Source organism: Argiope bruennichi, chromosome 5, assembly GCF_947563725.1.
Source record: "Argiope bruennichi chromosome 5, qqArgBrue1.1, whole genome shotgun sequence".
Classification (NCBI taxonomy): Eukaryota; Metazoa; Arthropoda; class Arachnida; order Araneae; family Araneidae; genus Argiope; species Argiope bruennichi.
In genome coordinates, this window is record NC_079155.1 from 52,416,682 (window position 1) to 52,433,208 (window position 16,527).

The 16,527-nt window shown below is 29.7% G+C and overlaps 1 protein-coding gene across 4 annotated transcripts; it reads left to right on the forward strand.

Annotated features, from left to right (window-relative positions):
* The first annotated feature begins 89 nt into the window (after positions 1–89).
* On the forward strand, positions 90–16,260 carry LOC129968709 (heterogeneous nuclear ribonucleoprotein Q-like). Of its 4 annotated transcripts, none has more exons than XR_008784442.1 (12): positions 329–444; positions 2,750–2,898; positions 2,976–3,199; positions 4,457–4,567; positions 4,737–4,913; positions 6,444–6,579; positions 10,521–10,726; positions 11,104–11,399; positions 11,486–11,565; positions 11,658–11,860; positions 13,611–15,423; positions 16,064–16,260. XR_008784442.1 is itself a non-coding variant. In XM_056082884.1 (12 exons), exons 2-12 carry the CDS (start codon positions 2,751–2,753, stop codon positions 16,087–16,089), a joined length of 1,776 nt encoding a protein of 591 aa, XP_055938859.1. In that variant the 5' UTR covers positions 329–444; position 2,750; the 3' UTR covers positions 16,090–16,260. The 4 variants fall into 4 exon arrangements, 3 of the variants coding, with proteins under 3 accessions (XP_055938858.1, XP_055938859.1, XP_055938857.1); XM_056082884.1 differs by having other exon boundaries at positions 13,611–13,779; XM_056082883.1 differs by lacking the exon at positions 329–444 and adding an exon at positions 90–202 and having other exon boundaries at positions 13,611–16,260.
* Positions 16,261–16,527: the final 267 nt, after the last annotated feature.

Below are 16,527 nucleotides of genomic sequence, written 5' to 3' on the forward strand. Positions count from 1 at the left end.
TTTGAAAAATATTAAGAATTATTTATTCCATTAATTCCTTTTAAACAATTAAAATACAATAAATGCCCTTAACTGTAATTTTGGGAACAAAAATTTCTATCCAATCAAATCAAATAACTTAATTTGCCGGTACCGGTATTTTCTTTGTTTTGTAAATCGAATTTTCTTATCCATTAATAGTGCAAAGCATTTAGGTAACAAGGTAAGTTCATATTTCTTTTTTAAAACGATACGATAAAAATGTCTTAAAATGTGGTTTTATTCAGACTTTTAATTAACTTCTTTAAAAATTAGACCGTGTCTTAAGTCGGGAAGCCCCGTATGTAAAGCACGTTTCATCCGTTTGAAGAAGCCGGCATCTCGCGCTGTTAACATTTTAAGCGATCTTTCTTTGTTCTACTATTTTTTTTGTTTGATATTTTTCAATTTATACCATCTTGAAAGGTTAGTTATATTGGGTTTTTTTTCTTTGAAATTTCTTTCTTTGACATGCAATTAAAGCGTTTCTAAAGTGTTTTATTTTGATTTATTGGATTTATAATATAACTGAACTGAATATGATTTTAAAATGGCCAATGGTTTCTTAAGTAAATTACTTTCTTTATGCATAGCCATGTTGTTTTGTCAAAAAAAAATCAAGAATTTGTTTCTGAGGCAATCATGTATTTGAAGATGTATCTTAATTTTGTATTGTATGCAGGTTAAAAACGAAACTGAATGGTTTCTAAATAAGAATGCATTGTTTTTAAGTAGTGTTTTTAGTACGTGTTTGTTTGCACATATTTTGCATTATATATTCCATCATATATAAAGAATTTAGCAATTTGTAAAAATATTTCTTTGGTAATATATTAAAATTTATAGCTTTAATTTTTTAATTATTTTTCTTATTCGATCTGCTACCGTATTGAAACTGTTGAGCTCTGTTTTGGATTGCTTACCTACAAGTCAGATTTTTGATATGAATTGAGAATGAGGAGTTCCATTAATCTATTTATTCATTCAAGTGAACTGTCAGTTATGTTTATATTATTGTTTGTATTGACTATATCCCCTAATTTTTAAAGAGTAATGTTTTGACAGATGTCAGTTTTAAGAACTGATTGTCTAGCTTGTTTTCTGCCCCTTATGTGATAATTTTTATGTAATTTATTAGAGTTTATTTCTGTAAATTCAGCTAAATTTTTATTTCTTCAAATTTATTGTTGTGTGTATATATGGTATAATTGATAGTTTCATCTATTTCATTAATATTGTACTTGGAGATTTTCATATTTGATTTATTAGAATATGTTTATTTTTTAAATAATGTTTCTAGAGTAATTATGTTTTAATTTTTACCATACACCAATAGTTTATGTGCTGTAATAATATATGTTGGTACATATTGATTTTTAATATTTATAATTTTGCCATACTGTAAGATTAGTGACCTCTGCTAATTTAGCTATCTAACCTGTAATCTGTTTTATGAACTTCAATAATATTTGTGAATTTTTATAAGGTTTTTTTCCCCCATATTTATTCCTGAAGTTTGAATTCTGGAATGGATGATTTAGACAAATAATTAAATTATTCATGTAGAATGTGTTTTTCACTTGTTTAGTTGTCAGTTAAAAGGCATTGATTTAAATTGTCATAAATGATTATGCTTCATGTTTTTTCAATGAGAACTTTTTATTTTCATCAACTTAAATGATGTATAAATAAATAGTACCTGTCCTGTGATGTAAATGTTACTTTTATAATTAAAATTGTTATGAAAATATTGTTAATTTGTACAAGTTGATATATTTTCAACTTGAGAGATTGTTAATTAGGGAATAAGTGTATAAACAGGAAGCTAAAGTTAGGTGTTCAGAAATTTCTGTAGTTATAAATTTTGTTATATTACTGAGGCGAGTTAATTTCTTATACCTATTTAGATTATATTTGCATTGAATCCCTTTTATTTTGAATGTTATTTTATTAGATTATTTAAATGAATCTTTTGCAATGAATTTTTTGTTCAGAATGATGTACTCAAACCTTAGCCGATTGCTCTAGCAACTTGTTTCTTGAACTTGAAAGAACAACTTGTTCTTTCTTCTTTTTTTTCCCTCAATATCAAAAATTAAAAACAGCTGTTTGAATTGAAAGGGATTTGAAAATTTGTGTTATATTAATCGTAATATATCAGAAAAAAATGTATTGTAGACAAATTGAAATCCTTAAGCTCCATTTTTTATATTAATTTTTTTTTAACAATCGGCCACCGTTTTTTCTGACCGAATGCTGTTGCCAAGACTTGATATTTTGGTGCAAAAATTTGCAGTTTTGTCTGTATGGAAGACAAAATATAATTTCTGTCAGTTACGTGTTATGATATGAAAATATTGTGCAGAATGGTTGCATCTTACATTTTAGCTGCAAATAAAAATGTTTTCAAAATATCTTTTACAAAATGAAAGTGTAAAGATAGGACTAAAATCATGATTGCTCTATTTTTTTTTTAATTCAGTGTACTCATGGTTTCCCCCCATTAATAAGCATTAAGAAGTCCATATTAGCCATTTTATGCACTCGGAGCTAAAAATTTTCAATTTGTACAAAAATTCAAATTTTCAATCAATCAATCTGCGATTTTTGATCAGTTATTCTGCGAATCCAACTGCATATATTTACATTTTATGTTTTAATCATATATTGACTAGATTTATGCCACTTATCTTTAACTGTTTAATAATTACTTATTTTTTATTAATTACAGTATGGCTGAAGGAAACGAAATGAACGATCATGAAATGACTGACGAACAAAATGGTGAAGCCATGGACACAGATAACAAAAGCAAAGAACTATCCGATTATGGTTTAAATGAAAGCGTAGTAACTAAATTAGAAGAACTATTTGATAATGGTAAGTTAGAAAGAAATTGATAATTTTTTTTTTAATTCAGTTATATATTTGCATTAAATAGCTTGTTTTGTTTCCAGGGAAATTATCTTTTTCAGAATTGGATGAAAGGGCATTGGAAGCATTGAAAGAATTTCCTGTAGATGGTGCTCTTAGTGTCTTAAAAGAATTTATGGACAGTAGTCTTGAACATGTATCTAATAAAAGTGCATATTTATGTGGAATTATGAAGACTTACCGCCAAAAAACAAAAATGGGAACTCCTGCAGTCACTACAAAAGGGCCCGATGAAGAAAAAATTAAAGTAAGTTTACTCCTGCAATCTAGAAAATCGGAATAAGAAGAATTTAGTTTTCTTTGTATGTTTCTATTTCGTACAATCAAAATAAAGTATATTTCTAGTTATTTTTTTATATTTAAATATTTTATGTCCTGAATTTACTTAGTCCAGTTTTTACGAATTTTTAAAAGCAACTGCTCTTAAGTTAAAATGAATATCATTAATACATTTTAAGTTTTAATATTTGATAAAAACTATCCTCCTTTGTGTATATAATATTCAATTGATTCGTACCGAGAAAAAATAATCGGGACAAAGAAGTGTATTCTGTAATTTAAATACAGGATGAGTGTTTTGTGTCATTAAGCCTAACTTTGAAAGAGGGGGGGGGGGCACACACAAACAAATAAAGTTTGAAGTCTAGGCATTGTCATTTTTGTTATCTTTTTAAATTATTAGTTAATTCAAAATACAAACTCAATTTTTCTCTGACAAATAGCATTTTCTTGCTGTATAAACCAAACCCAAGGTTTCCCGTAATAAAAAGAAAAGTGCTCAAAATATATCCAAAAGCTATGCAGTAAAATTCAGCAGAACTTGCAATAAAATCCTAAAAGACTAGTTGCTGTTACATAGTAATAATCAAAAGGAAGGAAAGAAAGAATTTGGAGATAGACCAGAAACATGAATTATTCTAATAAGTGGAAAGTTAAACAACCCAGTTCTGTTTAATTACATTACTCTGACCCCCACCCTTGTAACAACCGATGAGTAAAATACCAAAATCAGGCTGAATATAAGCAAACTGAAGATCAGGATACTAAAATTATATTTATTTCCAAAGTAATGGACACACGGAGCCATCTAGTGGCAGTAAAAAAAAATTCCAGTTTCAAACGCATATATGCATCACCATTCCATGAGTTCAATTTCCAGAAATGTACAGGTGGTACACCTGGCTATGAGAGATGTTGATAGGTGATCCCTACGAACATCTCTTGTAGCCATTTGTACCACTTGTGCATTTCTGGAAATCGAACTCATGGGATGATAATGCATATATGACACACCCATCGCAAAAGGGTTTAAAGCATTTGGTCTTAAATATCTTATACCTAGTGATCACAGAAGTTAATATTTTTACATTTGAGATGTAATAATGTAGGTTTGACTTAATTTTTGTTGTATTTTAATTTTTTTTTATTTTGAAGTAATATTGAAGACATTTTATACATTTAGATAGTATATATTGTAATGCTTGATTAATGAATCTTTTTTAAGGCAATATTGGATCGGACTGGTTATAGTTTGGATGTTACGACTGGCCAACGGAAGTATGGTGGGCCGCCTCCTAATTGGGGAGATCAAACCCCTCCCGGAAGTGGCTGCGAGGCAAGTTATTTCTTAATACTTAACTTAATAGAATATTGAGTTTCAATTATATGTTGTAAAACTAAATATAAATATTATTGTCACATATTGTTCTTAATACTTAACTTAATAGAATATTGAGTTTCAATTATATGTTGTAAAACTAAATATAAATATTATTGTCACATAGGTTTTTGTAGGGAAAATTCCTAAGTCCATTTTTGAAGACGAATTGATCCCTGTTTTTGAAAAATGTGGTGAAATATGGGATCTAAGGTTGATGATGGATCCATTGTCAGGACAAAATCGTGGATATGCTTTTATTACTTACTGTACCCGTGATGCTGCCCAAGCGGCTGTAAAACAGGTAAAGTCATCATGTTATACTTATATATTTATACTGCTCTTTACTCAGCATTTTTCATATTTTTTACTCAATGTAGTTAACCCTGCTTTTCCTTTAAAATTTAGATATAATGCTATGCCCTGCAAGCTAATGCTGAAGTCCCATTTCACAATTGAAATCCATTTCTTATTCATGCATAAATATATTTGAATATTTTGCAGATATCATTATTAAAAAATGTATAAAAAGTTAGCACATTCAAATTAACATAATTTTTTTTAATGAATGTTGTAGAATATGATAAATTTTCTTTGAATGCACTATTAGGAAATTACAATATTGTCCACTTTCAGAAATTCATTAATTACAAAATAGTTTTTTTTAAAAATGTAAAAATGGAAATGATGTTATTTTATTTGGTTAGCTGAACATTATAAACTTTTAAATTGTTAGTAAAATTATTACTTGAATGTGTGGATAGTTGCATTAGTATGCAGATGGAGGGGGGCACTATTAATATAATTATGAAAAGTGTTAGTGTTTAAATATATGAAAGTTAAGTAATGAGAAACAGATTAAAACAGATGCATACCAATAAGGGGCTGGTACTCTTTATTATCAGATTATGTAGATATATTTTATTAAATAATACTTAATGTATATCTGATCTTTTCATAAATATTAAAAAAAATTTTGTTTAATATGTTTATAATTAATAATAAATATAATTAAATCTAAATTAGTCTTGAGCTCATATTTATGTGGTATGTATTTGCCATGGGAGAAATTATAAATCACAACTTGCAGGAAAATATTCATGCATTTTGACAATTGAAGGATAAAATGTGCAAGTTAGAGAAAGCTTACATAAATACAGCTTTCTTTTTTGCTTTTTTTTAAACTGTAGTGCAACATAATGAAAATAAAACTAGATGTGATTTGCACATGTTGAGAGAGAAGTAGGAATCATGCTAAAAGAATTTTCTTTGACTTGTTCCCCCCTGTAGGGATTTTTTTTTTTTTTTTTTTTTTGCCATGTATTTTTATGTTGCATGCTGTTTCTGCTTGGTGTGTGCTTGATTTTTTTTTTTTTTTTTTTTTTTAAGACTTTCTGAACTGGAAATAGGTTAATCTGAATTGTGTTCTTGCATGCTACTGTTTAGTTGCTTGAAACTGCTATCGTTGTTTTAACATTATAATGTTCAGCTGCTTTTATTGTTTATTCTGTAGTTTTAACATTTTATAAAAAAAATATTAACTGAGCAATATGGCATGAATATTGTTTATGAAAAATAAGCAAGTGAAAGAAATTTGTATTTCAAGGAAACATTTAATGTTATCATTAAATGATACATTATGGTCTCCTCTGTGTATTCTAAAATTTCTTTTAAAGAATTCGCTCTTGCCACCATAAATCCTGAAATCATATCGGAACTGAACTTCATATTTTTTTAAATGTTCGTAATTAAATTCAAAATTATTAACCATTTTTTGGCATGTGTCAATTTCTGAATTTTGATGTTTTGGCAATTTTACGGTTTCTACTTTCAGCTGGATAATTACGAAATCAAAAGTGGCAAACATCTCAAAGTCAATGTATCAGTTCCAAATCTTCGGCTTTTTGTCGGTAACATCCCAAAGAGCAAGAGCAAAGAGGAGATCTTTGAAGAATTTGGTAAATTATCAGGTATGAAAGAAAAATCAAAAAATAAATATTTGACAGGTAAATTCCTGTTTTTTAAAAGAAAAATTTCAAAATTTTTTTTTCTGGGTCAAAATTCTTGTCTTGGCCTTATTTACTAGTTTAAATTGTATTGAGCAACTGTCACTTTTCATTCTCCTGAACTGAGAAAAAAATTTCACTAGTAATTTTTCAGAGCATATTTTCTAAAAACTGTATAACAAGTTATGTATTAATCTTTTTGCAATCAAGTGTGGATTTTTCTGTGTTATCACGTACTAACAAATCTGTACAATTGTTTGAAAACCCCCACCTTTGTTCAAATTTAAAAAAATATGCAATGGTATGTGTAAATTCGTTATATCTTCATTTAAAGCATCGTTAAATTGGGAAACTAAAGTAATCGTAGCTTAGTTAGACTAGAACTGAAATAAAGTTAAAATTTCTGTTTTTGCATACTAGTGAAAGGGGGGGGGACTTAAGCCTGTGTTTAAACATTTTATAAAAATACTTCAAGTAATGTTATTGTATTGAGTTGTAGAAATGGCTGATGAAAAAATATTTCTTTTTCTAATGGGTTTACACAGTGTTTCAAACTTATTTATGTTCATTTTGATGTTTATTCCTGTATGCTTGATGGAGGCTTTTTAAATTTGCATTTTGCAGCTGTTTTTAGCTACCTATGTTCATGTAAAGCTTCTCTTAATGCTGGCAATGAGCACGTTATTTTGAAACACTTGAAGATTTTCATGTTGCAACTTGCACATCATTTCCCCCACCATAGTGCTGCAGTGCACTTTATTGTTGTTGAAACTCCAAAACATTTAGTTTTATATGCAACATTATTAAGTATCATGTTTAGCTGATTTATGTCCATTATCTTATTATTGGAACAATTACATTCTCCTTTTGTTAACTGAATGCTTTTCACTTTGTTTTAAATGCAATATATTTTCAAACCTCTAAACAAATTCAATCTGTCTGACAGTGTTACTGATTAGCTAGATTTTGAAAAATTTGTTTTGGAGATGATACAAGGAATTTGAAAGTAATATATATTTTTTTGGCATTTTTTAAATTTATAAAATCCTAATATTTTAAATATAATTAAAAGAAATTAACTGAAATTCAAGCTTTATATTAAATGAGGTAGTATGGTCTAATTGTATTTCATCCTTATTATTTTAAATTATAACTGTTATTGGTCATGTTTTATTGTTTGTTCTGTTTGTAGAAAAATCTGTATTTCAGTTCTAAAGTAGGGTCTTTTTTTATGTTTTAAAGTTATTGTAATGTTTTAATTTGTTTTTAATAGCTAATTTAAGTGGAATTAAATGGTGAATCTGTTATAAAGTAGAGTTAAGTTTCATTTTGTGCAGCAAAATTCTGCAAAACATGAACTCACATAGATGTCTTCATGTTAATGATAGCAGAATTTCTTTCAGCATATGTTTTTACAGTTGATTGATCTAAGATATTGAAGTTTAATGTCACTAATATATGTTCTTAACTCGTAACTGAATCTGTTGCATATTACTCCTTGTTAAGAGGAAACTCCAATAGTCTGTAGTTAGTTTTTATAGTTATAAGTTATAAGTTTATTGCTTAATAAGTTAATTGCCAATAGTTATAAGTTTATTGCTTAAGGTATTTACAAAAATGAGCAATGTACAAAAGAGAGAAATAATGGATACAAACAAAAGTGATTACATATAGTGCCCCTTACTCTTGATACACTGTAATTCATACTACAAATAAATAATTTGACATGTTTTTAGACTATACAACTTTAATTTTATGATCAGTCTATGAGATATATGAAATCAAACATCTGGGGAAATTAGCAGGAGAAGAATTAACCTGAAATGATTCAACTTTTAATTATTTAACAGTTGCCAGCACAATAAATACAGTGCTTGTATTTCCAGGATGCATAGCATCATGAAAAGTGCTTAAATTCAAAGTCATTTTGGAGCATTTTAAAAGCAATTTTTGAAAAAGGTCTTTAAAACAAAGAGAAGAGCATCTAAAAAGGTTCTTTTAGAGAAAGGCATCTTGTAAAGAAATTTTTTTATTTTGTTCTCCTTACATTGTATACAGCGTTACATTTGCCGGTGTTCTGGCATAGTGGTAGCATGTCTTCCTAGTGATCTGGGCGTCCCGGTTTGGGCATGGTTGCTCTTCTGTGAGGTGTGTGAATGCCCCTATCCCCATAAAAAAGGGGTTGTGCAAGCGAATTTGATGCGTGAAGTTGCTTAGACTTGGCTTAATTGCCGCTACTGAAAAAACAAGACTCTCACTACGCTTAAATCACTGACAGTGGACTTGTAAATTGCCATAAGTCACAACAACATGCAACTTAATTGGAGCTGGTATGACATTATAATATCTAATTTTTTAAATTTAATATCTTAATCCGTTATAAAAACTCAAAAACTAGGAAATGATTCAATTATTTAGCTGCACTGAGAATTCAGTTGCTTTTAAATTTTTAAAAAGACTCATATTCTCATCCGGGAAATGCTTTATTTTAAATAAATTATAACAATTTGCGATTCTTAATTGCAGTATAAAACTCTGTATTACTTGTTTAAACTAACCTTCTTACAAATACTTACTTTAGTATCACAAATAGTAATCATTAGGCAAAAACAGAAGTTAAATAAAAAGATAATTGGATAAATTTTAAATATTATTAACTCTCATTATTTGCCCTTAAAAGTGAATTTATTCATCTCCTCTGTGTAGTAATAGATATGATAGCAATGCTTGTCACTTAAGTAAAATTTATTTCATATTTTTTTAATAATAATTTTAAAGTTAATTATAAAAGAACATGCGAAATAAAAAGACATATATATAAAATATTCGACTTAATTCACTTTATGACAATATTGTAGCATAAAGAATTTCTGATATATGTTTTTTAATTATTATTAAAACAAAGGGTAAAAGTATCACAGCAGCAAAGTCGTAAACGATTCCTACGCTTTTTTCAATAAAAATCTTTTATAATTAACACTGATATCTCCATTATAAAAAAAAAATAGGATACCCTCCCTCCTTTCTTCCCACAGAGAAAAAAAAAATTCCCCCACTTTCTGATTCCTTGAAATGAAAACTTTTACCTCCCATAAAACACTTTATTTTTGCTAGACGAATGTCCAAAATTTGTTGTGCTAAAACAGCTGGACACCGTGTAATCACTCAAGGTCAACTACCAGTCTTCTGCTAAGTGACATTGAAACATCTGCCCCCACCACCACCACCACTTTCTCATTCTTTTGCGGACATAACCAAAAGCATCTCTCTTCTTCTGAAGGTTCATGCATGAAATTAGCAAATTCCGTACTGTCGTTTGCGAACGGAAATAGCCAAGCCATTACAATTAATGAACAGGAATAGCCGGGTCCTCACAGTTGTTCGTGAACGAAAGGCTCATTCAGAAAATTGTGACCTGATTTAGTTTGTTCTCTTAGATTGCCCGTTCTTCCATGAAGGACCTACTTCTAGTATAAATAGTTTGCTCTAAATTTAGTTTGGATGGAATTGAGCAATTATCAACTTTTATTTGTTTTTTACGATTTGCTTATAATCGTACTTTTATTAGTGTGAGATCATGCTTCAAAACTTTACATATTAGATGTGTGGTAATACTTACAAAGAATAAAAAGCTTTTGTTATCCATAATGAAATATAAGGATGGAAAAAAATTGAAAAACATTTTTAAATTCATTTCTGATTTGTGTAAATATCTGAGCATAGATTTTGCAGCTCTGCTTTCATTTTGCAGAATAAAGTGATTTGACAACCTTTTAGCTTCTCATTGAAGCTGTGTAAACTATTAATAATCTCTAAATATTGCGTTTAGACAAACTTTAACCTTTATCTTAAACGGTGTATATGACAAATCTCATGCTATAGTTTAATTTTTCATTTTATTTTAGCTGGTCTTACTGAAGTAATAATTTATAGCTCACCTGATGATAAGAGGAAGAATCGTGGATTTTGCTTTTTAGAATATGAATCCCATAAAGCAGCCTCTCTAGCTAAAAGAAAACTGGGAACTGGACGAACAAAGGTGTGGGGTTGTGATATTATTGTAGATTGGGCTGATCCCCAAGAAGAACCAGATCAAGAAACTATGTCCAAAGTAAGTCTTGAATAAGGCTTTGATTTTTTTATTTAGGATTGATTTGAGAAATCAGTCTTTTTATGTATTTATCTTGTTTTTAAATTGTTACAAAATCTTTTGTAATGATGTGAATTTAAAAAAATAATTAAAACCAGGCATATGAAATTTTTGAAATTCAAAATAGCAAATAATGTATCTAATATTTTTAACATGATGTAAAAAATTGATTTTATTGTATTGTAGGAATTTGTTTTGAAAGCAAGGAACTTCAGAGCAATATTCAGATTTTGTCCAGCATTTATTTCTGAATCAATTTATTAATTAGGATATCATTTTATTTGATATTAAGAACAGAAATTGGTTAAATTTGGTGTACTTCTTGTCCCTTTATCTAGGTCAAAGTATTATATGCTCGTAATTTAACTGCCGAATTAACGGAAGAGAAACTGAAAGAGATGTTTGAAGATTATGGTAAAGTTGAACGAGTGAAAAAGATCAAAGATTATGCATTTATTCATTTTGCGGAAAGGGATCCTGCTGTTAAAGCAATGGAGGATGTAAATGGTAAGCAGTTTGGTGGATCAACCATTGAAGTCTCGCTTGCAAAACCTCCATCTGATAAAAAGAAAAAGGAAGAAGTTCTGAGAAATAGAGAAAGGCGAATGATGCAAACCTTAGGCCGAGGTGGAATGTATGTATACATTTTACTTTGTTGGAGAATGCAATGGTTTTCTAAGATGTTAAGTAAATAAAGCTGATTTTTTCCTTCCTCCATAGGATGGTTGGAATGCTTCCTACTCCACCTAGGGGAGGAGTACGAGGTGGAAGAATGCCTCCCAATGCACCCAGAAATTTTGGTAGGATAAAAGTGTTCTGCTGTTTTTTTTCTGTTTTTGTGAAGTCAGTTTTAAAAAAAAGTTTTTTAAATTCTTTATTTTGAAATTTTTAGACTATGACTATGATTATTATGGTTATGGTGACTTTCCTCCGGCCAGTGGTGGTGGTGGAGGCGGCGGCGGCTATGGTGACCCACCATACTATGACGATTTTTATGACGTCCCCCCCTTCCAGGACTATGGATATGACTATGGTTATAGTACTCCACCAAGACCATATCCACCATCTCGAGTTCCACCTCCACCCCAAGAGCGAGTAAGTGTTATATATTAACTTGAGTTATATTGATGTCTTCATAGTTTTTATTGAATTCTGCTGTATTCTTTAGGATGTGTAGGGATCCGATTCAAAAAGCAGTGTTTTGTACTTGATAATAATTAGAAGTAAATTTTTCAGCAGTGACTTGAGGAATTTTTGGATATTTTTTTTTAAGTTTCGTCTCAAATCTGCGTTTTTATCAATATAGATGAATTCAAAATATAATTTCAAATAATAGGTTTTTCTGTATCATTTTGGACTGAAATAATTAAATTTGCTGTAAATTATAAGCTATGTATTAGTTAATTAAAATTTGATATGTGAAAATTATGAGAATTTAAACTTGATTAATATTCAGACAGATATCGTATACAATTCCTTAGATGATATCTAAAATTGTTGATAATTTATCTTCTGTACAATATTTAAATTGTGTTTGAAGTTATTGTATAATGTAAAATTGAAATATTTAATGAATTTGCAGTGTTAATGAACTCTTTTAATTTTGTTTTAAATCTGCTAGACGTATCTGCCCAAATACCGTTCAACTGTATTTCTCAAATAGTATCCATTAAACCTGTGCAGTGCATTGTTTCACTACATGAAACACTTTGTTTCTAAAATCGTTAACGATAAATGGGGTGGGGATATGTTAAAAACCACTTTTAACCTTTTTTTTTTTTTTTTTTTTAAATAATTGACAATTTAAATCAAGATGATCCATAATTTTCATATATAGCTCACTATCTTTTAACTTTTTTTCAAGGAATTTTGTTAATTTTTTTTCTAGAAAAAATAATCACAGTGCTATTTTATTGGCTGTATCTTAAACTTTTTATTCTCTATAGCTTTAAATTTTTCAAAGAGGAAACATGCATATAATCGTTGGATAAAATTAGGTGTGCCATCAGCTGGTACGCTACATTGATCATGTTACTCGATGTTGCACTATGCTAGGAAGATATCACCTTTGTCTCTCTTTACTGTTCTCCTTTTTTCATGTGAAATGAACTCAATTCAAAGAATAGTATTTTAGAAGGTCATAATTCTTGGAAAAGACCAACCCTTACTATGGGTCTAAAGTTTCGGGGTGTTTTTTTTTTTTTTTTTTTTTTTTATCTGTAGCCTTTTCAATCTTTACTTAGAGCTGCATGGAGTTTCCTGCTCTTTATTTTGAGCTTCACTAACGTTCATTTTATATAATAGTATAAATATTTTTAATTATATATATATGAAATAGCACAATTTTTATTTTAAATATAACTATAGATTTTTTATATATATAAATTATATTAAAAATGGCACAGAGAAATAGACTAAATTTTTTTCAAAACACAAAAGTACTTCAAAAATTGCCCTTCAATTGCAAATCTGAGCATTCCTCCTTGTGGTGCACCTTGGGTCGTGCTAAATCTGCTGCACATGTATTTTTAAAATTCAAATTCTAAAGTTTTTATTCATTTTTGTACTTTACTGCAATGTTCACTTAGTCGCACTTTCCAGAACTTTATCGGTGCTGTGTTTCAAGTGATGGAACGCTCCCAAAATTTGATAAGAACAATCTTCACAAAATTTAACCTGTGTACTCATATAGGCCTACATAGTTATCTACAAAAATTTTTGTGTGAGTTTGAAATTTAAAAGATAATGCACTGCAAAGAGTTAAATCAAATTTATGTTCTTTTGCTTTATCAAAAATAATCTTTGGTTTTAAATTTAAAACTAAAATGCTTTTATTTCCATTTAGATACCTCCACCTTCCAGAGGCAGAGTTGCTCGTCCTGCTCCTCCACGTGTGTCTCCTGTTCGTACTAGGGGCGTTCCGAACCGTGGTCGTGGTGCTACTCGCGGACCTAGCCGTGGTGCTGCTAAACCAACAGGGCGGGGTGGTGGAAAAACCAGGGGAAGTGTGGCGGGTAAGCGTAAGTTTGACAGTGGTCATCAGAACCAGGGGGCCTCCAAGCGCCGCTTCCAGAACAGCCGAGGGGCTATGGGCAACTCATGGGGATCGCAACCCATTCCCCAGCAACCACGTGGCGCCTCTGGAGGCGACGTCGAGTGGTACCAGGACTCCTTTGGCCAGCAGTGGGGATAAATTTATATTTTTTTTCTAATCAGGACTTGATGAGTTCAGTTTTTTAAAGCAGTCTGGGGGCAGAGTGGAATGGCACGTGTGGGAACGGTGCCCATTTATTTTATTTCGGTTGGGGAAATGTTACTTTGTTAAATTACTAATTTATCCACTTGCTGGCCTGGCCTGTTCCCACACTGAGCCCCCCCACTCTGCTGGCTAACTGTCACTTATTTTTATTTGTCTGCTATTAAAAAAAGAGAACTTGCTAGTGGTACTATTTTATCTGTATTGTGGCTATGCGATTCCATGCGGATCTCCTGTTGAGCAAACTTCCTGTTTGTCTTCATAATCATCTTGAGTGTATGAATGTAACTTTAAGAAGCTGTTGATGTTTTTGAAAGCACAATTTTCATTGAGTTCTGTCCAAGTGCATCTTGTCAATTTCATGAGCATATGAGTGAAGAATGTTGGTGTTTATATGCAAAACATCCAATTATAATGGGATTTTTTAATATAAATCTATTCATTCCAATTATCTTCTGTGTAATCATTATAAATCTTGTATAAAATTTTACTTAGTGTTTTCCCATATTTAGAATCATAATTGCATTTAATTTTAAATTATCATTTGACACACAAGAGTTAGTGTATATGTATATCATGTGTATTCTGACAAGTGTTAGTTTAAAAAAAAGAGAGAGAGAGACTTCCTAAAATGTATTTTTGTTTTTGATTTACTCTAAATGTAGATGTGTTAAATCCTCTAGAGGATATGTTAATAATTTACAATAAAGACTTTTTTTAACAAATGAGCAAATGAACATGGTATGTTTTTCCCTTCAGCATTTTACATTTTTTTGATGTGATAAAAAATTACTGTTGACTAATATTTATATCAGCATACCATATGTTATTTGAAAAATTAAACCGTCATTCTTGTGTGTTGTTAGGTTAACTGATATTTTTGTTTGTTGAAGATAAATTTTGATACTTGCAAAAAAAAAAAAAAAAAAAAAAAAAAAAAATCTGAATAATAAATCTGGGCAACGAATAATTTAAATGCTTTAAAAGCATCAAATTCTCTACAAATTTTGAAAAAGTCTGATTTATTATTTTTTTCTTGTTCAACAAATATGACTTTGAACCATCATTTTTATATATCCAGAAAAAATTTGTTTGAATTGATAAAACTGCTAATTTTCAGTTGGTGTTTCTTGAGAAAAGCATATTCTTTGAAGAAACTGAATAATTTTTGTTTATATCTTCAATCTTTTCTGCCATTTTTTAAGCAGAGCTAAAATTTTTGATTTTATCACCATCATGAAGTTCTGTGTACTCTCTAGTCATATTTTTATTTTTAGAAGCTAAGGATTTCTGAGCTTGATATAGAATTAAAAAGAAGGTTGAATTAAGCTTTGGATTAATGATGAAGCATTGCCATTCTTAAAATGCCACATATTGCCTGAAACAGAGTCCTGAAGTAGAGGTAGAATAATTAAAACATTTCCCTAGTGTTCACAAAATGCCAGTTGATTAAATTTCTTTATTCTGCCTTTTAGAAATTTATTTAAATCAAATTTTCTTTTTTGGCAAGCCAATTCCTTTTGAAGTTATTTCTAATTTAAACATTTTGAGTTGAATCACAATTATTATTTATCTTAATTTAGTAACTTTTATATGCCTTCCTGAATGCTAACACACATTGCATATTTTCCTTTTTAATTTCTTGGTTTAAAAACTAGCATAATAATCAGATTCTCCAAATCTGCTTGTGTTATCTTCCTTTTTCTGTATATATCCCTTTAATTGTATTTTACTTTTATTTTAATTCTGTTACTTAAGTAATATATTTATTTTGTAATATGCATGCATGTTTTTCTGCACACACTATTTGTTTGTGACATTGCTTCTTCAGTATTTGTCCTTTTTATACGTATGCCCACTTTCTACAGAAGAAAATTCCCTTTTCAGTTTTGGTTTCATTCCTATGTCTAGATAAAAATAATAATTTTGTTTTGAATCGTGTATTCATTCCTCCGAGAGCAATGACGCAAATGGTGCAGAAGACCATGCTGCCACATTTGTGCCAAACATCTAATTATTTTTTCTTCCCTTTATTTGTGTAGTGGATATTTACAACCATGTAATGTAAGAGGTGCGCTAGAAGAGCTGGAAGACTCAAACGATCTGTAGTTTTTTACTGTATTGTGATCCATCTTTGGCAGTCCAGCTGAATTATTTTATTGTTAACTTTAGCTAAAGAGAATGCTGTGATGCAGCTGCCTGCCACTGACATTGAACAATAAATGTTCGTTTTTATGTATATTTTAGTTTATTCTTTATTTTGACATTCAAAGTAACATTTTTGTAACAATCAAATGATGTGTTTCACTCCAAGCATAACTTCAAATATAGGGTGCAAAAGATTTGAAAATATGTTTGGCAATGCAGTTTTTGCTTTTTATTACGGAACCACTGTATTACTGCTGTCTCTGTAATATTAGTTATAATTTATTATATTTGTGATAGTTGGTCTTAACTTTTGAGCCTTAAAATAATAACTGAAAGATAAGTTCCTAAAGAGCTTTAC